The sequence below is a fragment of the Myxine glutinosa genome, chromosome 11 (assembly GCF_964187855.1).
Source record: "Myxine glutinosa chromosome 11, kmMyxGlut1.1, whole genome shotgun sequence".
NCBI classification, from domain to species: Eukaryota; Metazoa; Chordata; class Myxini; order Myxiniformes; family Myxinidae; genus Myxine; species Myxine glutinosa.
In genome coordinates this window covers 27330609-27357223 of record NC_136271.1, presented here as the reverse complement: position 1 = coordinate 27357223, position 26615 = coordinate 27330609, and the positions used below count along the sequence as shown (strand labels likewise).

Sequence of the window (26615 nt, the reverse complement as noted above, 5' to 3'; positions counted from 1 at the left end):
AGAAGTTCTGTCGCTCAAGCTTTTGGGTCTCACTGTCTGCCATGATCTTTCTTGGGAAAACCACATTTCCAAGCTGGCTTCCAAAGCCAGTCGCCGACTGGGCATCCTCCGTCGTGTGAAGACCTTCCTTGGCACACCTGAGCTCCTCACCACATGCAAGGCTTTCATCCGCAGCTCAATGGAATGCTGTTCCCCCCTCTGGGCCGGTGATCCTGCCTCTCACCTAGCTCGGCTTCACGCTGTTGAAACCAAAGCTTTCAGAATCATTGGAATCTCCTGCGATGAAGCCAACTACGAGGGCCTTTCACTCACTCACCGCAGGCAGGTTGGTGGTCTTTCCGTCTTCTACTGACTCCTCTCCGGCCTTACTCCCCCAGCTCTGTCTGTGCTCTGTCCTCCAAATATTCTTACAGATCACACAAAATCTGCCAGCAATCCTCTTATGGTTAAAGTGCTAAAATCTAGGCTCTCTGCTCACCTTTACTCTTTCATTCCCCCTTTCTCCCACCTCTGGAACAAACTCCCCCACTCCCTTCAATTCCACTCCTCCCTCCAGGTCCTTAAAACAGCTGTTCACCACCATCTCTTATCTTCCCCCATCCAAAACCTTGATCTTTTCTACCCCCGCTAATTCACCCCAGATACACTTTTTCTTGAAATTCCAACTTCTTTCCTGGAAGTCCTTGCAGTGTTCATATGTTTTATACCTCTCCCGCCTCCCACCCCAAGCTTTCCCCCTCCCACATTTCTCTCGATGTCCCTGCTCTCAAATGTCGTGTTTGTGTCCTTCCCCCTCTCTCCCCATCTTGTCTACCGCTCCCCTTATTTTGTGTTTTGTGTGTCGGTTTGACTTTTTGTGTGATTAATGTTAGCTCTGTCATGAGCTTCGATCTTGTATACAAAAAATAATAATAATAATAATTCTATTTTATATTGCATCATCTTTGTGCATGTGAAATAAGCCAAATCAAAAGTCAAAATTCGTTTTCAAGATGAATGATTAAATTGAATCACAAAGGGATGGCTGCCAGTGCCCCTATACGACTCCACACGAGTCTCGCAGTTCCAGGTGAAGCCTGCCCTGTGGCCAAATTGGTGGCCCTTTGGATTTGGCCAAAACCTCCAAGAAGCTGTACTTCTGCTAAATGGTCACACTTTCTTGAATATCCCTGCACACGGATGTATCGTCAGCAAAACTATATTTCCAGTCTGAAAATAAATGGTTTCAAATAAAATTGAAATTAAAATTCAATTGATGAAGCTCACAGAAATGATGAAATATTTGACAACGAAACGAGGCAACGTAATTCCCTTTACCGCCAAAATGTACAGCACATATAAAATGATACACCTATTAACCAAAAACAAAAGGGTTTTTACAATCTGCTCCCAATCACCATTGGATCTTGACGGGAAGGGCTGCCAGGCTGAGCGATCTTCGGATGGGGCAGCGGAAGCACGGCTACTTGGGGAGGGGCGCTTGCAAACGGCACTGCACCAGCTTTATCCAAATCTGCTTTGAGCCAGTCCTGACTCCGCTATAGACAGAATACAGCGTTTTCAAATTGGCAGGAAACTTGAACAACAAATTTCCAACTCAGGAAACATGAGCCAAAGAGAAAAAAGGGGAAAAACAAATTTTTGAAACAACTTCAATGTGATACACAAACGCCAAGCAGTACACTTTTCTTATTTCCATTACATAAACCCCAAGCAGTAAGTTTTATCATCCTATTCCATTAAAAATAGCCAAAACGGCTTGCCCTATTACTATTTTTTTTTTTTGCAAATTAAGTGTTGGTCTCCAAGCAAGTACCCGCAAATAATCACTGCGCCGCAGGCTCTTTGCGGGAAAACACCAGGGATCTTTGGTAGCACTCTATAAAAAACGGCAAAGAAGAATGGACAATAGCCTGAAAACTAAAGACCAGAGCCTGAAAACGAAGAGAAAACATATAAAAATTAAAAAGCAAGCTTCAAAATTAAAAACCGTGTGTATGTGTGTGTGTGTTACATGCAACTTTATGGGGTGGTGCAGGGGAGATAAAAATGCCTCTACTCATGATACCAAATATCTACCCAAATGCCATACGATATTGCAAAATAAATATGTCCCCTTTCTAAATTATAACGGTCCTGTCCAAAGGAGATAAAGAACTTCATCTAATAGAAAACAAATGGAGCATGTAATTTCAGATGTCAGATCCACATGCTAAATGGCAGCAAAATCATTCGAAACGCTTCTTGCACAGTTCCTCAATGAGCAAGAGCTCCCCCAAAAAGGATCTCCACCACAGTGACATCTACTCATGCCTCCATAAAAGCAAATCCACTTCAGTGGTTCATTTAGTTTGCATATACCAGCATTAGTTGGTGAGCCTTAAAGATCAAATGGTCTTTCGTGAAGATGCGGGAAATTATCGTTGCCACCCTTGAACAAATAAAAATGCCTGCTCTAACCTAAAGAAGGCCGGCAACAGCAGCATAGCTGAAGCCCCAGCAAATTAAGATATCTGCAAGCATGTGCAGCATGTGAAAGAAGAAGTGTGCATATAAAGGTGTTGCTGTACCACAAGCAATCTCCTTTGTTCTAAACATTCACCAATCAATATACTTTGGTAAAATGGAGAAATAAAAATAGCACCGGTGTCCAAAGGAAGCCGTTCAGATTGCCATTGTTAATACTAGGGCATGCCCGTACTATATCTATATCTAAAATTATATCCCCCCCCTCTATATACATGAAATGGTTTGGTCCAAAGCGAACGGCTTGCGAGTACGGTGACAATCCCCCCCCTCTATTTACATGAAATGGTTTGGTCCAAAGCGAACGGCTTCGGAGTTTGGTAAAGAAATCGCCATAGCGTGCCCAAACGCGCAGGAAAGCGAAAGAATCGCAAATTTAAGGAAATGCCCGTACTTCCGTAAGGAAGAGAAAAGAAATGAAAAGGAAAAACATTCCAAACCGCGAGGGAAAACAACACGGCACGTCGACACAACAACGTGTCCTGTGATTGGCCGTACGTCGCTGCCAGTAGCTGCCCCCCAAAAAAAGCTTTCACCGTCCGGCGACTGAATTTAAGGGGAAAAATAAAACGCTCTTCGCTTAAAACAACGCCCTTCGCTCTGACTGAATTGGGACAATGTTTTTATGTTTTTAATTGAATTACTATCCGTAATGGCGCACGCTCTCACGGGAGCTCCGGAAGGTCGTATATCGCAGTTACGATGAATCGCAAATTAGTTTTTATTAGTTTTAAAACATAGTTTAACGCCAACATAGCGCCAACATAGTTTGCAAACGTGAAATAAATGAATACGCTCTCCAATGTGCCGTCCGAGGCAGAGTCTGTTCGCCACGTTCGGCACACGTGATAGCTCGCTGCTCTCTGATTGGTTGAATCGTTTTTTGGACATAGCTCGGTAACTGCTTGTCCAATTAATTTCAAACCTTGAAAAGGCACATCCTCGGGTCCCCAGCAATATACCTGGCAAGTTTCAAGTATATCGGACCGGTAGTTGTCGAGAAACAGCGGTCACAGACAAACATACATACAAACATACAAACATACAAACATACACACAGAGATTGCTGGAATTATAGATAGATGAAATAGGTAAAGTCTAGAAATTAACAAAACCAAGTAGAATTACCTTTTGGAACCCCATAGAATTATCTTTAGAATTACCATTTAAAACCCATTAGAATTCATTAAACACGGTGGGTTAGAAAGGTCCTTCTTCTTCATTTTGGACGGACGGACATAGTTCTAAGCAAAAAATAAAACGATATCCTTGGTACAAACACGTCCTCAGGAACAGGCACGGCTAATATGCACATCATTCCCATTCCAGGCACAAAATCAACTAATGTTTAAATCAGACATTAAAACGTTATGGTTAAAATAGCCAACTTTGTCAAACTGTGTCTAAGGGCAAGGCCACCCAAGCATGCACGAGTCGAGCACATGGTAGAGCTGGAACACAAAATCCGAGAGAAACACTGCATATGGTATATTGTGGCCGAAGATGCTGCAGAGACATTGCGCATTCTTCACTTGCTATGGTTAAGTTAAACAAATGGTTCTAATTTCATTATGTTTAACTGCAGTGTCACCAAGGTATATCGATTACATTATATGTGAGAAGAATGATCAATATATTTACAGTAGTTACATGTGTAAACTCACACACTCACTCGCCAACACACAGACACATTACAATAGCCTCTTCCAAATTCTAATAATCACCAAATAGTACAATTTGTTAAGGGATCTTCAGCAACACTACAAAGAAATGGAAAATGGCAAATTCATGATTGGAAGCATCTATAAATAATGGACCAAGTGTTTGTGAGTATGTATGTTTGTGAGTATTTTTGTATGTATGTATGTATGTATGTATGCTCTTCCCCCATTGGTTGGACAACTGACCTGACACCAACCAAAAATGTAACCTGAAATACTTAACTCAAAGTATCAAGATGACCCAAAAGGCCTCTCTCCCCCCAACCCTCGAAGGACCCAAAAGACCCAAATGACCCTGAGGACCCAAACAAACCAGAGGACCCAAAATACCCAAGAATCCAGAAGACCCCAATTACCCAGAAGACTCCAAAGACACAGAAGACACCAATAAACCAGAAGAAACCAAGAAGCCAGAAGACACAAAGAACCCAAAATACACAGAGGACAAAAAATAAACCCTGAAGACCCCAATTGACCCTGAAGACCGAAAATGACCCCAAAGAACCCCCAAAAAAACCCTTAAAGACCCAGAGGAACCAAAGGACCCCGAAGACCCTTAAATACCCAAAATGCTCCGAAGACCCAAATGACCAAAATATTGAAAAGACTCCGACGATTCAAAAGACCCCGAAGACCGAAAAGACCCCGAAGACCCAAAATACCCCAAAGACCCAAAATACCCCAAAGACCCAAAATACCCCAAAGACCCAAAATACCCCAAAGACCCAAAATACCCCAAAGACCCAAAATACCCCAAATACCCAAAATGACCCTGAAGACCCAAAATACCCCAATACCCGTAAGGACCCAAAAGACCACAAAACCCAAAAGACCCCGAGACCCAAGAGACCCAGAGAAGCCAAAAATCTGAAAGGCCTAGCTAGGCTTTAGTCTTTGGCATGCTCACCAGGCTGTGACGTTGAATAAACTGTTACAACCCATCATTTTTGACGGGATTTTCTACTAGTTACAGTAATGGCGAAATCTGCATTTTCTTTGTGCCAAGAACACTCCTTTGGTATCATCCTGCTTCATGGTTTCACAACGTTTATGTTCAGGTAGCCTATATTCTGTTAATCTATTAACGTAGACATTTATGTTAGCACGACAGATTTCAGGAGAAAAGGCTCAACCTTTAGCACAACATTGACCTGTTTGGTGTTCCCATTGGAGCACATCAGTCATGATATTGGGGTCGTGTTGATTTTGTCCACGGTATCCTAAAGTCCTTGTAATTCATGCTAAACTCTCCCCAAATATTTCCAATATCTTTGTCCAAATATGCCTTACAGGTAAAAGTTCCATCATCAGTGACATATCACTATAATAGATAAAAGTAAAAAAATAAAACAAAACAAAAAAATTATTGAGGGAAAAGGTTGACGAGAAATTGATCATTTGTAAAGTACGTTTGAGGAAACCTCATCTTCATCTGGTTTGAAGCGCGGAGGGACGGAGTTGCAGCGACGTGGACGTACCATAGCATCCTGTAAGAGTAAGTTAAGGGACAAAACAATCTGGATATGAAAAATAGCCAAAACGTTGACACAACACGAACAGTGCAACACTGTGCAGTTAAACCAACAAAACCACCCGTGCTCTCAGTGTCGAAAACCTAACACCAGCATGGAAGAGTACAATGTTAGTGTGCATAAATCAACAATTGGGAAATTGCCACCAAGTGATGTGAAGTGCACAAACTACAGCACAAAATGCGAAAGCTCAGGTGAGCAGAAAACAAAACTTGTTATTGTACAATTACTTGCTGTGCCACCATTTCCCCAATTTGAGGGCACAGAAAATCATAATCATTTATCTCAAGTTTTAAAACGTGCCAGTTTTTTAGTGTGAGAGCTCAAGGTGCAATATAAATTGGAGGAGAGTTTGTGCGCATTTAATAACATGTGCAACAGAATGGTAGAAAATTGGTTACAAAATCGCCTTTGCTCTGGCTCATTGATAAAGACACCTGATGGGTCAAAACAAAGCGCCGCAGGGAGGATCTGTGTAGTCGTTCCCCAAGACTCTCGCCAAACTGAGAAAAATAAACAGTAACTCTTGCAACAACGGGAACAAGAAGCTAACACCTTCACCATTATTCTGTATAGAAATACAGGCTCGAGAACCAAACATCGTCTTGTGGAATTCAAACAAGTGCATAGACAGAAGGCATAACATATGCAGTGTCCAGCAATCAACAGAAACAAAATAGATCAGAAATGGTATTCAAACACATGAAAATACAGAAAAAACCCCCCCCCAAAAAAACAAAGGTATTCAGCCATTAAAAAAACAAAACAAAGGTATTGCAAACTTGCTTTGATCATATAAAATATCATAAATACAGGCAAAACACTGTGTGAAGTTCCAAACACGTAATTAAAAGGATTTCATTTTGGCTAATTAATTGTAACTAGCAAAGAACCCACAATACAGATAGGTTAATTTCCCCACCTTTATGATATATAATACAGGCGTCCACCAGGTGACGCTACACGATACATTTACTCAAGAGAGAATTGCGTCCTACGCCACCCTGACCCTGAATCATGGGTCCATGAAATATAATCATAAATCCAAAATCTTCTCATGCCAACAACCTCCCAAATAATACCTTAACAAAAGTTATAATAATAATAATTTAAAAAAAAAAAAAAAAAAAAAAAAAAAAAACATACCTGCTCTTCTGCTCTAATCGGTTCTTCTGATCATTTCCTTGTTAAAGTGGACATCTCTATGGCCATTCTCAGAGAGCCTCCTCAGCGCCGACGAGTCTGGCATTTCACTCAGGCTGACTGGCACAGTCTTCAAGCAGCCATCAATCATCTGGAATGGTTTCCCATCTCTACTGCCTCTGACATCAACTCTTCCTGGGAATTCTTCAAAAGTAAACTGCTCTCTATCATGCACAGGTTTATCACTTCTCATCTTCAGTTGTCATACCCTTCCTCCCGTCCATGGTACACTGAAGCTTGTGGTGAGGCAGTTGCCATGAAGTAACTTGCCTTCACCTCATGGAAGGCTAATCCAACTGAAGGAAATTTCAGTTCCTTTCACAAAGCTCGGAACAAGTGTGTGTCTACCCTGAGGAGAGCCAGGAAACAATATCTCTCTACTCTCAAGACTGAACTCTCAAACCTGTCTCCCTCCTCCAAATCATGGGTGGCGTCTGGTCAAATCTGTTTCTGGTGTTTGTTCTCCTTCCATCCGCTTACCTCAAACGGTTACACAGCTGACACCGCACGTGAAAAAGCCGAATGCCTCAACTCTATGTTTGCCTCAAAATCTTGTGTCTCGAATCCATCTCTCTCTGTACCCACCTTTCCCAGTCGACCCAGCTACTCCAGGACTCTGTGTCCTTCTCTCCTGACAAGGTGGATGAGTTTTTGTCAAACCTCGACTCTGATTCTGCAACTGGACCAGACGGCATCAGCCCACGGGTCCTAAAATCCTGCTCTGCCACTCTATCTCACCTTCTCTCTGTTCTCTTCTCCCTCTCCTTTGCTCAAGGTCATCTGCCATCAGTTTGGAAATCAGCCAACATTACATCTGCCATTATCTTCACACAAAAAAGGTGCAAAAACAGATCCTTCAACGACAGACCAATTAACTTGCTCCCAATAATCAGCAAGGTCATGGCATCCATCATCGCTTCTGACATCAAATCCTTCCTCTTCTCCAATGGCTTGATCTCGGATCATCAATTTGGATTCAGACCAGGTCATTCTACTCTGGACATGCTGCTCATGCTGTCTCAACAATGGATGGAGGTCCTTAATGCCAAACAGGAAATCAGACATGTCTCCCATGACATATCACGTGCCTTCGATACGGTCTGGCACCCCGCTCTGCTCACCAAACTCTCCTATGGTATCCATGGAAATCACCACGCATGGCTTGCAGACTTCCTCTCTGGTCATAGTCAACGTGTGGCCCTGAATGGGTTGCTCTCATCTCCCCTTCCTGTTCAGACCAGGCCTGTTCAGTTCCCCAAGGTAGTGTTCTGGGCCCTGTGCTTTTTCTGGTCTTCATCGATAATCTCTCCGAATCTCTGGAAAATACTCTCTATCTCTTTGCTGATGACTCCACTCTCTGCCGCTCCATACCTCATCCCTCAGATCGGCAGTCTGCAACCTCCTCACTCTCTGCAGACCTGGACAAAATCACAGACTGGTCAATCAAGTGGAACATGTATTTCAATCCTGACAAATCTCACACGCTCACTATGTCTCTCCGAAAATATCGTCTGGACAACCCTCCCATCTAATTTCTGAACAACCCTCTTCCAGAAGTTCTGTCACTCAAGCTTTTGGGTCTCACTATCTGCCATGATCTTTCCTGGGAAAACCACATTTCCAAGCTGGCCTCCAAAGCCAGTCGCCGACTGGGCATCATCCGTCGTGCGAAGTCCTTCCTCGGCACACCCGAGCTCCTCACCACATACAAGGCTTTCATCCGCAGCTCAATGGAATACTGTTCTCCCCTCTGGGCGGGTGCTCCTTCCTCACACCTAGCTCGGCTTCACACTGTTGAAACCAAAGCTTTCAGGATCATTGGAATCTCCCGCGATGATGCTAACTCCAAGGGCCTTTCACTCACTCACCGCAGGCAGGTTGGTGGTCTTTCTGTCTTCTACCGACTCCTACCCGGCCAGCTCTGTTCCCCAAATATTCCTAAAGGTCGGACAAGATCTGTCAGTAACCCTCTTCTGGTTAAACTGCCAAAATCAAGACTCTCTATTCACCTTCATTCTTTCATTCCTCTTTTCTCCTGCCTCTGGAACAAACGCCCGCACTTTAGTCAATCCCACTCCTGCCTCCAGGTCTTTAAAACAGCTGTTCACCACCATCTGTTGTCTTCCCCCATCCAAAACCTTGATCTTTTCTGCCCCCGTTAATTCAACCCAGTTCCACTTTTTTGAAATTCCGACTTCTGTTCTGGAAGTCCTAGCAATGTCCATGTGTTTTATGCCTCTACCCCTTTCCCCTGCCTCCTCCCCCCCCCAAGCCCTCTCCCTCTCACAGATCTCCCGATATCCCTGCTCTCAAATGCTGTACTTGTGTGCTTCCCTCTCTCCCCATCTTGTCTCCCGCTCCCTTTATCTTATGTTTTATGTGTCAGTTTGTCTTTTTGTGACTCATGTTATCTCTTACATGAGCCTCAATCTTGTATCCAATAAGTAAAAACATTTGCTCACCTCCAAGCACAAAAACATTTTCCCTCATATTTGCACATTGCAGAACACAGACATACTTTTTCCAAACTACATTTTGCACCAAAACTTCAAAGCAGACGAAACACTTTCAGACGAAAAATTTAACATACAGTCACGTGAAAAAGTAAGTACACCTCATGTAAAGTTTTGACTTTTTCAACATATTTCAACATACAGGTATTTGATCTTCATTTCAACAATATTGATAGACTAGCCGAAACCCGTGGAACATCCACGGAAGGGAGGATGTGGTGTATGGATAGAGTGTACCATTATGGATGGCATAGGGGATTTGCTTGTCCGAGTAAGAGTTAGGAAGAAAGATGAGAATGAAGAGTGCGTATATGAACAACGTATTTATCCCACCTGATGAGGTTAGCGTACACCGCGATCGACGACACCGGCACAAATGCATGCTCTGGATTGTCCATTGTCCACTCAGTGGACGCCTTGCTTTTGCCTTCGCCCAGCAGACGCCAATACGATGGCGTCGTAAGATGGCGTCGTATCGGCAGTTAATCGGATGCTTTTGGGCCCCAACGTCGGCTAATTTAGATTTTTCGAGTATGGCTGTACGTGATAAACAAAGAGCGCGGTTCGTAGATCGTAAATCCATTAGTGCCGTGGGCATCGGGTCACTGGGTGCGGCGTAAAGGGGATAACAAAGTCGAGTCCTTACGCTATTATTATATAGATAAAGGTGATATAATATAACAAATATCATGAAACATTTACATTTTGTAGTCCATTGTATAATTTAAATAAACATGAATGCAAATTTCGCTTGTGGAAAAAGTAAGTACACCCTTGGCTCTAATAGGTGGTATTGCCCCCTTTGGCAGAAACAACCTCAAGTAGGCATTTCTTATAACTGTCTACCAGTCTCTGACATCGACTGGGAGAAATTTTTGCCCACTCATCCATGCAGAATTCTTTCAGCTGTGCGATGTTTGAGGGGTTTCTTGCATGCACAGCTCGTTTCATATCCCCCCACAACATCTCGATGGGATTTAGATCCGGGCTTTGACTTGGCATTTCCAGAACCCTCCATTTCTTTCTTTTCAGCCATTCCTTGGAGGATTTACTGGTATGTTTAGGGTCATTGTCACGTTGCAAGGTCCACCTTCGGTTGAGCTTCAACTTTCCGACAGATGGCCTCACATTTATCCTCAAGTACCCTCTGGTACAATGCAGAATTCATAGTGGATTCTATGATGGTGAGCTGCCCAGGCCCTGATGCAGCAAAGCTGCCCCAAACCATAATATTCCCACCACCATGCTTTAGAGTTGGTATCAGGTTCTTGTGGTCAAATGCTGTCTTTGGTTTTCATCAAACATGTCTTCTGGTACTGTGGCCAAATAGCTCTACCTTTGACTCATCTGTCCAGAGCACATTGTTCCAGAAGTGCTGGTCTTTGCCGAGGTGTTCATTGGCAAACTTTAGTCTTGCCCTGATGTTCTTTCTGGACAGCAAAGGTTTCCTCCTGGCACAACTCCCATGGAGATCAAATTTGTGCAACCTCTTTCTAATGGTAGACTCGTGCACTTTGACATCAACAGTGGCAAGAGCTACCTGTAGGTCCCGTGATGACATTCTGGGGTCCTTAGAGACTTCTTTCAGCATCTTGCGGTCTGCTCTCAGGCTGAACTTGCTGGGGCGGCCTGGCCTGAACAAGTTGGCAGTTGTTTGGAATCTTCTCCACTTGTAGATGATCTTCCGGACAGTCGAATGATTGATTTCAAATTGTTTGGAGATCTTTTTAAATCCCTTCCCAGACTCGTAGGCATCTATAACCTTCTTTCTGAAGGCCTCAGAGAGCTCTTTTGATCTAGGCATGGTGACGCCACACACTTCAACAACAAAGAGCAAACCAAACTAAATGTCTGAGGTTTAAATAAAACAGGTTCCTCCAAGATCCTCTCTAACGATGTTCTAATCATTTGCACCTGAGCTGGTGCACCTGATTCTAATTTTAGGTATTTGAAGTAGTGATAAATGTAGGTGTACTTACTTTTTCCACATGCGAAATTTGCATTTATGTTTATTTAAATCATACAATGGACTACAAAATGTAAATAGAACCACCTTTAGAGGCTATTTTCCTCGCAGATCAGGGGTTGGCCTTTTTGGGTCACCTTGGTCCCCTTTTTGAAGCAATGTTTTATGGCCGGATGCCCTTCCTGCCACCAACCCTGTTAGTCGCCTCTTGCACACACAGGGAATTACCAGTGAACTGGTACTCAATTTGCCGACCTCAGAAGGATGACAGGCTGAGTCAACCCCCCTGGCATTAATTCAGCAATTGACCGGGATTCGAACCCAGGATCCTAGGATCCCAAGCCGGCACCCTAACCGCTAAGCCAACACCAGGACTACAAAATGTAAATGTTTCATGATATTTGTTATATTATATCACCTTTATCTATCAATATTGTTGAAATGAAGATCAAATAGCTGTATGTTGAAATATGTTGAAAAAGTCAAAACTTTACATGGGGTGTACTTACTTTTTCACGTGACTGTATCATTATATTAACTACGCAAATTGGTGTCTGTCTCTGTCTCTGTCTTGTCTGACAACGATACATTCGGTCATTACTTATCCTATCTCAACCAAAGTTGACAGAAGGACTAAGGGTTACACAATGAAGGTTGTAGTGACTTCATTTGCCTCCCTCTCCAAGGGGGTTGCCCGTCATTTGTGAAATCGGTGTATATCCATGTGAAGATAGCTCGCTTTATCGTGGCATTTTTCCAAGGCCGCTTCTAATAACAAAAGTAACAAGCATTCTGAGTATTGCGCTGCAATACATGTCCCCTACCAAAGTTCAAAGTGCCATAACTTTGTCAAAAATGATCGAATATGCAAATTTATGCACGGTTGATGCTGGTTTTCAAACTTGATCTGAGGTATGCTGAGACACGTGTGTCATGCCTCGCTTCGTTGATAAGCCCACAAGGTCACTCCGTGGACTGACATGCTGAACAGATTTGTGAAGTTTCCCCTCGATTGGATCAAAAATGAGGGAGGGGCTCGGTTTTAAAGGTTCATGCTTAAAAACGTCATAACTCTGAAACCATCAGTAATTTATTATATTTTCCGGTTCACGATCAATGATCGATGTGTATATATATATATATGTTGCTCGGCTTGGCTCCGCTCCTCCCGAAAGCGCGCGCTGTGTCGCGCTGTTGACGTTCGCGAGACGAGGCTGAGGACGCGCAGTGCGGCTTGAGGAGAAATCGAGAATAAACAAGAGATATCCATTTTTAAAAAATATTTTCGTTTAATTAACGATATCTGCCAAACCACGTGCCCTATCGCAAATTCCAAAAGGACATTTTAGTGCTGAACAGATCTGTGAAGTTTCCCCTCGATTGGATCAAAAATGAGGGAGGAGCTCGGTTTTAAAGGTTCATGCTTAAAAACGTCATAACTCTGAAACCATGTGACGCATGACGTCATGCTCATTGACCTTTTTGTTCGTCATGGGTATGCGATTCTGCCTGCAAAGTTTGGCCTCGATCTGTTCAACCGTTGCAGAGAAAAAGGGGTTTTCGTGTTTTCACGAAAAACAATATGGCGACCGAACCACGTGACCTGTGACGTCATAATTACCATTAAAATATTCTACAGACCGAGTCCATCATATGGTGAAAATTTTATCTCATTCGGTCCTATTAAGAAATTGGTTTTTAAAGGACATTAAAACTTAAAATGGCACTGAGTTAAGGATCATCAGAATTATCAGAATTACCAAAGTTCAAAGTGCCATAACTTTGTCAAAAATGATCGAAACGTCGTGAAGTTCGAACTTGACCTGTAACTTATCATGAGGAAACCATGTGCCAAGTTTGAAATCATGAGCATTAAGCATTTAGAAAAAAAGTCCGGAAAACTGTTCTTTGCGTGACGGACTGACGGACTGACAGACTGACGGACTGACAGACGGAGGGACGGCGTGCAAACCTATAGTCCCCTCCGGTGTACACCGGTAGGGGACTAATAACAACAGTATTGATAATAGCATAATATAAATTTTATTACAAAACAATATTAATACAAATAATATCCCCTCTTTTCAAGGTGTTAAACTCCTTCGATAAATACCGTGTTAACGTGAATAAATAGCTTATTGTGGCATATCGTGGGTCAAGCCCACCAGCAGTAAAAAAATATATATATTATAAACTACTACTGCTGTTTAACACAAAACTGAAAGAAATCTGGAGGAATCCCAATGACCTTGAGGCATTATATGCTTATTGCGTCAGCCACAGACTAACGGACCAGAGCCCAGATCTACTGTAATCTATATACCCCAAAATAAGATAATAACATGACCCTTCCTGGGATGATCTGAGATGGTGGTGAACAGCTGTGTTGAAGGGAAAAATGAGATTGAATAATTGTGTCTTAAATACAGAATGTCCACAAAGGTGACACAATGACTTTGCACTTAACCCAAAAATAACACTTGAAATGTTATTTCCCCACGGTGTTTGAGAAGATTTTAAAATAAATTACCTGAATTTGAGGCGAAACCCCCCTTTTCAGCCTCTTATAGGGGGCAGATCCGGATGGGGAGCACAATCCCACGAGACCTTACTGTTCTGATGTATCATACCAAATTTGGTCCATATCGGTCATGTATTTTGTGAGGAAAAGATGTTTTAGTTATATGAAGGATTAGAGGAGGGAGCCCGTGGCCCCCTTTCCAGAGGAGATACAGCCATGGGGAGCACAACTTAAGGTTCGGGCATGGTCACGATGCCGCATAGCCAGTTTGGTTTGGAGCCGGTTGTCGGTTTCTGAGGAGATTTTTGAATGAAATACGGCACCGATATTTGGGGGAAACCCCCCTTTTACCCTCTTTAAATGGGTGGATCCAGATGGGGAGCACAACACGATGAGCCATTCCTGTCCTGATGGATTGTACCAAATTTGGTCCATAATCGCTGAGGTAGTTGTGGAGAAGATGTTACAGAAAAGATGAAGGATTTGGGGAGGGGGGGGGCCATACCCCCTTTCTGGGGGAGATACGATCATGATGAGCAAAACTTAAATTTAGGGTATAGTCATGATGCCTCGTGTTGAGTTTGGTCTGGATCTGGCTGGTGGTTTCTTAGATTTTTGAATGAAATACCAATATTTGTGGCAAAACCCCCTTTTATCCTCTCTACGGGGGGCACATCCGGATGGGGAGCGCAACCCTATGTGACATTGCTGTCCTAATGCATCGTACCAAATTTGGCTGATAATCGGTTGGGCAGTTTGTGAGACGTTTGAGTCAAATGTTAATGGGCACAAGTACGTACAGACAAACACCGGGACGCAGCCGATAAGGTTATTTCAGAGAAATAACCTGTTCACATCCTGATTTGGGGGGTTCACAAGAAATAACCTGATTTATCACGAAAACCACTCTGTTCATATCAAGAACATCAACCTCACATACTTACCATTCAGTCACACTCTACTTCAATGCCCATCCAGTTTCCCTGAGATTATTAAGAACCAACTACTCAGTGTAGACTGGCACCACAGGTTGGCCAAACAACATGGAGAAGGTACAAGTAGATTATCCTGTCCTCCTGAAGGCCATTTGTGAGCCAGCCCGGTTATAAATTCACAATCAGATAGTGGCATATTAATTCTCCGAGACTACCTCAGTTTATAAGCTTACAACACCAATCATTCAGTCAAATTCGGGACTCTCCCCAACCTCCGGGACTTGAGGCTAATCTCCTCACCACTGAGCTGCAATATCAACACGAAATAACTGGTGTTGGCTTAGCGGTTAGGGTGCTGGCTTGGGATCCTAGCATCCTGAGTTCGAATCCCGGTCGATCGCTGAATTAACACCAGGGGGGTTGACTCAGCCTGTCATCCTTCCGAGGTCGGAAAATTGAGTATCAGCTTGCTGGGATGAATGATCCCGGTGTGTACCCCGGTTTAGAATAGGTACACCGTATCCCTGCGCATCGTAAGAGGTGACTAAGGGTTGGCGTCAGGAAGGGCATCCGGCCATAAAAACATTGCCTCAAACAGGGAACCATGATTGTCATGGGGCCCGCAAGGCTAACCCCCGCTCTAGCGGGGAAAATGGCCTTAAAACGATCATTCAAATAACTCTTACATATCATTTCAAAGAAGAAGCAAGAAAACATTCCCATTCATGAGATGTACAACTCCTTTTACCTCGGCAAGCAGCGACTCCTTTGGGTTTTTCATTGCGAACTCGTACTTTGTCAAATTTTCTCGATCCTCAGCAAAACTTCTGTGCTGGTCTGAAAAGTACCAGTCAACATCGACCCCAATAAATGTAATCAACCCCAACATAAACAACCCCAATCACAAAGAACAGATAACAGCAATGAAGCTGTGCCACACTGATCCTCCGTTAGTGCAGCAGGGCTTTGGACATGGTTAGTAACATGCAAAAAGGGTTAGAGATACCCCGCTGCACTAACGTAGGGTTAAACAGTGAAGATTAAAAAGTGTCAAAATGCAAGCCATGATATCACTGAAGATTTATCACTTCAACTGCAAATTTGCACAAAGCAAAACTTATATTCTTCTTCTTCTTTGTCACAATTATTTCCATGTTCCTGTGGGGTTAGGGCATTAATTTATTGTGTTCATGGTGCCGGCGATAGTTTGCCTACTCTTTTGCGAATGACACCGTGGGATCTTTAACATCCACAAACTAATGCTAGGATAAAGAACACACATTTATGGATCATTGGATCACCCTGCCTGTAAAACACCGGGATGACAGTTTATAGCTGGGCCGAGATTCAAACCCAGGCTAGACTGCTTAGAGGGGAGTGGGCGTACCTCAAGGCTATCATTCTAACCCATACAAAACCTGTAACATATGGGGAAATCTTGCAAATGGAGTGTTACAACACCTTTGATGTCAAGTTCGCCTCCATCATCCGAGTCACTGTAAGCCTCAGCTTCAAAGTCCTCGGTTCGATTGCAATTCTCAAACTCCTCAGACGTTCCGCCCATCAACTTCATTAGCTTTTTCTCATACACGCGCCGTGTTGTTGCTGAAAAGACAGCAAAATCCCCTGAACACGACTGGTTGGAAATAAACATATTATATTCATCAACAAAAATGCAGCAAAGCAATAAGACTCGAGACTTGCATAATGCGAACTGATTTGGGTAACGCTGAGGTAATTGATGACTAGCATGCACTGGCATTTAGCTGGTTAAACATGCTCCACCTTCCCGATAGTAACAAGTACCACAGACTGGGTGTATACGTTATCTATCCTCAATCTGTGCTTGCAAAAACAAGCTGGCAGGATGTGGCCTAGAGTCGTGGTTCTCAACTGGTGGTCCATGGTGACTTTTTTTCGGTGGTCCACAGGAACATTGTCCAAAGTCACACGGCATGAGAAATAAAATTCAAACCAAAATGTTTATTGTGTAATCTTTTTTTAAAAATCATGTCTCGAAAAGGAGGTGCTCCACAAAAATATTTTGATTGGCCTGGCAGTCCGTGGACCGATATGAGTTGAGAACCACGAGCCGAGAGGTATACACACTCATCTCTGAACAATTCAGCCTGGGTTAGAATCTCAGCCTAGCTACAAACTGTCATTCTAAGGTATCGCAGGTAAGGCGAGGCATCAATGTCTGCGCCATCCCTCAGATGGGTGTTAAACTGGGTGTCCACTGTCCAGTCTGCCAACATCAGTTGGGAGACGTTAAAGATCCCACAGATACTTCACAAAAAGTAGATGAGCTATCACCAGACAACCTGGAACAAATTCCAAATTGCTGTCCCGACCTACAGGGAGAGTTGCATCAGCGGCACAGGGGACTTTTAAGTGCCCCCTCTTCTAATGATGCTACTCACAGCCGTGTGCTGTATACGAAAGAAGTGTGTGCAAGTAGGAGTGTCCCATTAACAAGTCTCTGGATGAAGGCTCCAGTCTATTCAGAGGCGTGGGTTTCTACCCCACCTCTGCCACCTCTCCACTATGGTTTAAGCCTTAATGGAATCTTCATACAGAACACCATAACCAAGCACCAATCTGACCAACTTGGGAAATATCTTTATTCAGACCATGAACATCAGTGCCGAGTCAGGGAAACCGACCACAATAATGCGCGCGCGCACACGCACGCACGCACACACACCTGGTCAGACGTGTGCCTCACTGACCGGTTCCTCAGTCGAGGTCCTCAGCATCATCCCGTTTCGGCCCTTCAACCTCGATACGGTCAGCTAAGGTGGGCCAGCAGGGGCACATACGCCTCTACATGCAGCAGCTACACCTGGATGCGTACATACCCCCACCCCCAGCCAGTGAGAACACAGACTACATCAACAAAATCGCCTCCACTGCCAGAATCCACAGCACCAAATAAACATGGTAGAACACTCAAACACCCACCTTTATACCCTTCACCACTCACCAACAAAACACACCAGATCATTCATACACACACATACACACCCATACACACACAACACCAACCAACCACCTACCCTTACATCATACACCACTCAACACACAAAAACACACTCATGCAAAAATTAATTCATGCAAAAACACACACCCTCACCCACTCACTCATAAACACAAAATAAGAAATAATAATGGTAGCAAAAAAAAACAAAAAAACACAACCAACCTACACCGTTGAAGTGCCTCCATAAACTTCCTCCATATCCAAAATGAGCCTTTCAAGGCAACCTGGGCCACCTTGTCACACATCCTCCTTCTTTCTGTCCCACACACTCCCAGCCGAGCAAGAAATGCAGAAAAGGAATTGCCAATATACCCTCTACACCCCACCTCAAATGGCTGACACGAAACTCGCCAACCCTTCTCCCGGCACTCTGCCTCCAGCTCACTGTACTTTCCTCTCTTCCTCTCGCACACCTCCTCCATGTTCTCTTCCCAAGGTACCAACAACTCCGCCAAGATGACCTGTCTTGTTGCACTTGACCAAATGACAATGTCAGGCCACAACCTTGTCACACAGATCTCCTCTGGGAATACCAATTGTGGCTTTAGGTCTGCCACCACCTGCCAATCACAAGCATCTGACAGCCCTCTTGCTTTCCACCTCCTCCTCTTTCCACCTCTTACCACTTGGCCCTCTTTGACAAACCACACCTCTCCCCCATCAGTCTCCTTCTCCACTCTTCGCTCTCTCGATCTCAGAACCTCTTGTTGCACCATCTGCACCACCACCACCAGCACCTGATCATGTCGCCACCTGTATCTTCCTGCTACCAATGCTACTGAGCATGCACTGAGTGCATGCTGCACCGTCCCCACACCTCCACACAAATAACATCTCTCCTCCTGCAACAACCCCACAATCTCAAGTTTACTGGTGACGGAAGCACATCATATGTTGCCCGCAACAGGAAATTCAACAATATTGGCTCCATCCTCCAAATCTCTTGCCACTTCAATATCCCCACCCGCACACCTTCCCACTTAGTCCAAGCACTTTGCTGTGCCTGACCGACTGCTTTCACATATCTCCCCTCCTCTTCCTTTCTTCTCACCACCCTCTCAACCATCTTCCTCCTCTCTTTCACACATGCCTTTCCCCATCGCTCATGCTCCATCCACCCAAAGCCATGCTTCCCATGCTGTACCATCCCCATGACCTCCTCCTGTTGCAACCGCTCCTCCATCTCGTCCACCTCTGCTCTTGCATTCCACTTCCGACTTCCCTTCTTCTCTGGGAGAGCATTCTTTACCACTGCATCACTTGAATCCCGCAACATCATGAACTCCCGCACCCTCACCACCTTAAACTCCTCGGTTAATGATGTCAAGGGAAACTGGAGTTTTCCACCCTGACCATAAAAGGCAATGTTCGTCAAACAGCGTGGCACTCCCAACCAACTCCTCAAAAACCCACTCACCACAACCTCCATCCTCTCTACATGCCCAATTGCAATATCATACATCATCAATGGCCACAATACTCGTGGCATCAACCCAAACTTCAAACACCATACCTTCAACTTACCTGGCAAACCACATCCATCAATTCTCTTCAAACCTCTCAAAAGCTTGTTTCTGACCTCCTCCACTCTTCCCACATCATTCAACTCCACTGTATACCATCTTACCAAACTCTTCACAGGGGCCTCTACCAATGATGGAACCACCTCCCCTCCCAGCTCAAACCTGTGCATGTTATCCACCACTCCTCGTCTCACTACCACAATCCTCGACTTTCTTGCTTTAAATCCCATTCTTGCCCACCGCATCAACCTTTCCAGTCGTCCCAGTACCTCTACTGCTGCATCAGCAGACTGTTGGACAACTGTCAGGTCATGCATGAAAGCAAACATTGCTGGCAACCTCTGACAAGGGGCTAGCTCCACTTCTTTCCCATGTCCACTCACCGCACGTATCAACAACTCCATAACCAGCACAAACAAAATCGGGGAGATGGTACATCCCATCGGGATCCCCACTTCCAACTTCTGCCACTCTGTTACATAGGACTGTGTCGCAAACCGCATCCAAAACTGATCATAATATAATGCCATCAAAAAATCCCTAAATCTCCGTGGCACCCAAAATAAATCCATGGCATACCTGATCAAGGCATGCGGCACTGACCCATATGCATTCTCCAAATCCAGCCAAACCACCGCCACATCCTTTCTTTGCCTCTTTGCCTCCTGTAACACTTGCCAGACCATTGCCGAGTGTTCAATGCATCCTGGTGATCCTGGTATTCCTGCCTTCTGCACAGAACCATCCACAAAACCATTCCCTCTGATGAAACCTGAGAGCCGTGCTGCAAAGACACTCATCAATATCTTCCCATCTACATCGAGCAATGATATTGGTCTGAACTGCTCCAGTGTCAAAGCCTCCTCCTGCTTTGGAATATAAACTCCTTCCGCCCTAGTCCATTGACTGGGCACCACTCCTTGCCTCCATACCACCTTCAGAACCTTCCACAGATACTGCCTGATGCCTTCACAACTCTTAAACACCTTGTATGGCACTCCACTTGGTCCTGGAGCCGATGCCGCCCGTGCCTTCCTCAAAACTGCCTCAATATCAGACATCTTTGGCTCTGAACATATATATATATATATAAATAAATATATAAATATATATATATATATATATAAATATATAAATATAAATATATAAACACACATATATATATATATATATATATATAAACACATATATATATATATAAACACACACATATATATATATATATATATATATAAACACACACATATATATATATATATATATAAACACATATATATATATATAAACACACACATATATATATATATAAACACACACATATATATATATATATATATATATATATATATATATATAAACACACATATATATATATATATATAAACACACGTATATATATATATATATATATATATATAAACACATATATATATATATATATATATATATAAACACATATATATATATATATATATATATATATATATATATATATATATATATATATATATATATATATATATATATATATATATATATATATATAAACACATATATATATATATATATATATATATATAAACACATATATATATATATATATATATATATAAACACATATATATATATATATATATATATATATATATAAACACATATATATATATATATATATATATAAACACATATATATATATATATATATATATATATATATATATATATATATATATATATATATATATATATATAGTCACGTGAAAAAGTTTACACCCCATGTAAAGTTTTGACTTTTTCAACATATTTCAACATACAGCTATTTGATCTTCATTTCAACAATATTGATAGATAAAGGTGATATAATATAACAAATATCATGAAACATTTACATTTTGTAGTCCATTGTATAATTTAAATAAACATAAATGCAAATTTCGCATGTGGAAAAAGTAAGTACACCCCTACATTTATCACTACTTCAAATACCTAAAATTAGAATCAGGTGCACCAGCTCAGGGTCAAATGATTAGAACATCATGAGAGAGGATCTTGGAGGAACCTGTCTTATTTAAACCTCAGACATTTAGTTTGTTTGCTCTTTGTTGTTGAAGTGTGCGGCGTCACCATGCCTAGATCAAAAGAGCTCTCTGAGGCCTTCAGAGAGAAGGTTATAGATGCCTACGAGTCTGGGAAGGGATTTAAAAAGATCTCCAAACAATTTGAAATAAATCATTTGACTGTCCGGAAGATCATCTACAAGTGGAGAAGATTCCAAACAACTGCCAACTTGTTCAGGCCATACCGCCCCAGCAAGTTCAGCCCGAGAGCAGACCACAAGATGCCAAAAGAAGTCTCTAAGAACCCCAGAATGTCATCACGGGACCTACAGGTAGCTCTTGCCACTGTTGATTTCAAAGTGCACGAGTCTACCATTAGAAAGAGGCTGCACAAATTTGATCTACATGGGATGTGCCAGGAGGAAACCTTTGCTGTCCAGAAAGAACATCAGGGCAAGACTAAAGTTTGCCAATGAACACTGAGGCAAAGACCAGCACTTCTGGAACAATGTGCTCTGGACAGACGAGTCAAAGGTAGAGCTATTTGGCCACAGTACCAGAAACCATGTTTTGCGAAAACCAAAGACAGCATTTGAACACAAGAACCTGATACAAACTGTAAAGCATGGTGGTGGAAATATTATGGTTTGGGGCAGCTTTGCTGCATCAGGGCCTGGGCAGCCAATCATCATAGAATCCACTATGAATTCTTCATTGTACCAGAGGGTGCTTGAGGATAATGTGAGGCCATCTGTCGGAAAGTTGAAGCTCAACCGAAGGTGGACCTTGCAACATGACAATGACCCTAAACGTACCAGTAAATCCACCAAGGTATGGCTGAAAAGAAAGAAATGGAGGGTTCGGGAATGCCCAAGTCAAAGCCCGGATCTAAATCCCATCGAGATGTTGTGGGGGGATTTGAAACGAGCTGTGCATGCAAGAAACCACTCAAACATCTCACAGCTGAAAGAATTCTGCATGGAGGAGTGGGCAAAAATTTCTCCCAGTCGATGTCAGAGACTGGTAGACAGTTATAAGAAACGCCTACTTGAGGTTGTTTTTGCCAAAGGGGGCAATACCACCTATTAGAGCCAAGGGTGTATTTACTTTTTCCACATGCGAAATTTGCATTTATGTTTATTTAAATTATACAATGGACTACAAAATGTAAATGTTTCATGATATTTGTTATATTATATCACCTTTATCTATCAATATTGTTGAAATGAAGATCAAATAGCTGTATGTTGAAATATGTTGAAAAAGTCAAAACTTTACATGGGGTGTACTTACTTTTTCACGTGTCTGTGCGCACACGCGCACGCACACACACACACACACACACACACACACACACACACACACACACACACACACACACACACACACACACACACACACACACACACACACACACACACACACACACACACACACACACACACACACACACACACACACACACACACACGTCATAGGTTACATAGCAGGTTAAAATCACATAATTGTCATTTTGGTTTCACTAATGTAGAGCAGATTACAATGATCACACGTTGCAACCTGGTCTACATTGGTGAAATCAAACAACGTTTGCCTGACAGAGCGGCCGGAGATTGAAGATCTATATATCTATAAGTTTAAACAGAACGGGTCTGCCATTAGCAGCACATTTTGACCTTGCTAATCATGCCAAGGAAAATTTCCAGGTGTGTGTTGTTGAGGCGTGCTCCAGTGATTTGGATTGAAAGCGCTTAGAGGAAGGAGAAAATCATCTTTCAGCTTGGTACTACACACCCTCGAGGAATTAATGTTACATTCCAGACTTTTCTTATTCCAACACTTGATTAAATATTCATGCACCTGTTTATAATTACATAATCTATTCACTATACATTGCATCAGATGTTTTGGTTCCTTCGTTTTTTTGGCAAAGGATGATACCCGGAACATTGATCGTGTTTCTTTTAAAACGGTGTATTTCTCACCTTTATCTTTATTTTTAATTTCACCGACACAGAATATACATACATACATATTACATACATACATACATATATATATACTGTATATATATTTCACAGTCACGTGAAAAAGTAAGTACACCCCATGTAAAGTTTTGACTTTTTCAACATACAGCTATTTGATCTTCATTTCAACACATGCAACATTTTTGTCTGATGTTGTAACCCCCACCTCCCCCCACCTCCCCCCACCCCACCCCCCCCCCCCCCCCCGCCAAAAACAAACAAACAAAAAATTATTTCCCTTTCTCCTCGTGTGCTTTTGTCCCAGCGTGTGCTTTTGCCTCTGCCCACGTGCGCTGTCCCGCCCCGCCCCCATTATCCACTTGCCTTCCACCTTTTGCCCTGTTCAAGTGACTCGTGGTTGTCCCTCTAGGCTCCCTCTCCCCATTGGTATTTTTGTGAATATAAGATTGTTCTTCACGGTTCTGTTTAAATATGTTTAAACTTTCCCCTGGAGTGTTTTATTCAGTGGTTTATTACAACACGCTGTTTTTCTTCCTATTTAAAAGGCTCCTTTCAATTTCCTCTTCAACTCATTCCATTACAAAAAAATATTCAATATCTTATAATTCTTTCTCACTACCTGCTCTAAATTCTCATTCATTCCACCCCTCCTCCATCGTTCTTAAACGGATCGCTAACTTGAAAATCACAACAAACCCAATTTGTTATAAATGTTCATCTTTCATTAATCATCCACTTTCTAAACTCCCCCCTTGCCCCTCCCCTCCAAATCTCCCCCCTTGCCCCTCCCCTCCTAAACTCCCCCCTTGCCCCTCCCTCCTAAACTCCCCCCTTGCCCCTCCCCTCCTAAACTACCCCCTTGCCCCTCCCCTCCTAAACTCCCCCCTTGCCCCTCCCCTCCTAAACTCCCCCCTTGCCCCTCCCCTCCTAAACTCCCCCCTTGCCCTTGCCCTTCCCCTCCTAAACTCCCCCCTTGCCCCTCCCATTCAAAATGCCCCCCCAACCCCTCCCCTTCAAATCTCCCCCCCCAACCATCCCTCCCAAATTCTCCCTCCTCCCACCTCCTTCTCAAAGCTGCCTCCTCCCCACTTCGTCTCCCTTCTATCTCATACCTCCACCTCCCCCAACATTCTACTTTCCTCTGCCCCCCCCCCCACCCCCCCTCAAACAACCCCTCACTGTGCCTCATCCCATCACTATCAAACCTTTCGTCGTCCTCATCCTTCCCTTCATCACTATCAAACCTTTCGTCGTCCTCATCCTTCCCTTTCTTGTAACTCTTCTGTAATCTCTGACACACAATCAACTGCTCTTCCTAGCTCCCCCTCTCATCTTCATCTGACCCTACCCCTCCCCACCCCTGTCCTGCACCCAATGCTCCCCCTCTCTCCTCATTAATGGTATGGACCTCAAACATCCAGGGCCTTCACTCAAATCCGATTGATCTCTCCATTCAGGTTGCTTCTGACAATCAGACTTGATCTGCTAAACAGAAACTTTCCTCCTTCAAGATGTCTCTGATTCCTTAATATCTCTTCCTGGTTACTCCCTCCTCTGTAAGATAGACCTGAGCCTCGTCCTGGTGGTGGGGGTGGCTATCTTTATCAAAAACTCTCTTCCTCATTCTCCTTGCACTGCCCTCTCTCCACCTCACCCCCAGGAGTACCTCTGGCTATGGCTTCCTCTCCGCTCCCACCTTTTGTTCATATGTGTTCTGTACTGTCCTCCAAACAGTGATGACTCCATTTACATTTCGCTGTCGGACAACATGGACCAACTTCTATCAACTTATCCAAACTCTCTCTTCCTCATATGTGGCGACTTCAACTGTCATCATGCCAGCTGGCTGGGTGTGGGTTCATCTCTCACCAGCTATGGCACCTCAGCAAAGGACTTCTGCGACTCATTGGGACTGACACAATCTGTCAATTTCCCGACACGGATCTCAGTCAATGGAGTATCTTCTCTTCTGGACGTGGTTATCATTAACTTCCCTGCAAATGTCTGCTGCTCTTCTTCTGCTCCAATCGGTTCTTCTGATCATGTGCTTGTTAAAGTGGACATCTCTCTGGCCATTCTCAGAGAGCCTCCTCAGCGCCGACGATTCTGGCATTTCACTCAGGCCGACTGGCACGGGCTGCAAGCAGCCATCAATCACCTGGACTGGTCTCCCATCTCGACTGCCTCTGACATCAATTCTTCCTGGGAATTCCTCCAAAGCAAACTGCTCTCTCTCATGCACAGATTTATCCCATCTCGTCTTCAGTTGTCTTACCCTTCCTCCCGTCCATGGTACACTGAATATTGTGGTGAGGCAGTTGCCCTGAAACAACTTGCCTTTGCCTCTTGGAAGGCAAATCCAACTGAAGGCAATCGCAGTTCCTTCCACCAAGCTCGGACCAAGTGTGTGTCTACCCTCAGGAGTGCCAGGAAGCACTATCTCTCCACACTCAAGATTGAACTCTCAAACCTGTCTCCTTCCTCCAAATCCTGGTGGCGTCTGGTCAAATCCGTCTCTGGTGTTTGTTCCCCGTCCATCCCCTCCCTTACCTCAAATGGCTACACAGTTGACACCGCATGTGACAAAGCCGAATGCCTTAACTCTGCGTTTGCCTCAAAATCTTGTGTCCCAAACCCATCTCTCTCTGTTCCCACCTTTCCCAGTCGAACTCAACTGCTCCTGGACTCTGCGTCCTTCTCTCCTGACAAGTTGGACAAGTTCTTGTCAAACCTCGACTCTGATTCTGCAACTGGACCAGACGGCATCAGCCCACGGGTCCTAAAATCCTGCTCTGCCGCTCTGCCGCTCTATCTCAACCTCTCTCTGTCCTCTTCACCCTCTCTTTTGCTCAAGGTCATCTGCCAGCATCTTGGAAATCAGCAAACATTATCACTTTCCACAAAAAATGTGCAAAAACAGATCCTTGCAACTACAGACCAATCAGCCTGCTTCCAATTATCAGCAAAGTCATGGAATCCATCATTGCTTCGGATATCAAATCCTTCCTCTTCTCCAATGGCTTGATCTCTGATCATCAATTTGGATTCAGACCAGGTCATTCCACTCTGGACATGTTGCTTCTGCTG

At 43.5% G+C, this 26615-nt stretch overlaps 1 protein-coding gene across 4 annotated transcripts in view; it reads right to left on the bottom strand.

Annotated features, from left to right (window-relative positions):
• LOC137436524 (lamina-associated polypeptide 2, isoforms beta/gamma) overlaps positions 1 to 26615 on the bottom strand; it is a 66019-nt gene that overhangs the window by 22525 nt on the left and 16879 nt on the right. The window contains exons 3-8 of one of the 4 annotated variants that reach the window (XM_068130389.2): positions 16379 to 16522; positions 15666 to 15754; positions 6217 to 6282; positions 5657 to 5734; positions 1817 to 1879; positions 1398 to 1538 (exon numbers count right to left, since the gene is read on the bottom strand). In XM_068130389.2, coding sequence (XP_067986490.2) covers positions 1398 to 1538; positions 1817 to 1879; positions 5657 to 5734; positions 6217 to 6282; positions 15666 to 15754; positions 16379 to 16522 — 581 coding nt within the window. The remainder of the gene's footprint in view (positions 1 to 1397; positions 1539 to 1816; positions 1880 to 5656; positions 5735 to 6216; positions 6283 to 15665; positions 15755 to 16378; positions 16523 to 26615) is intronic. The other 3 variants (XM_068130392.2, XM_068130390.2, XM_068130391.2) reach the window with 3 other exon arrangements.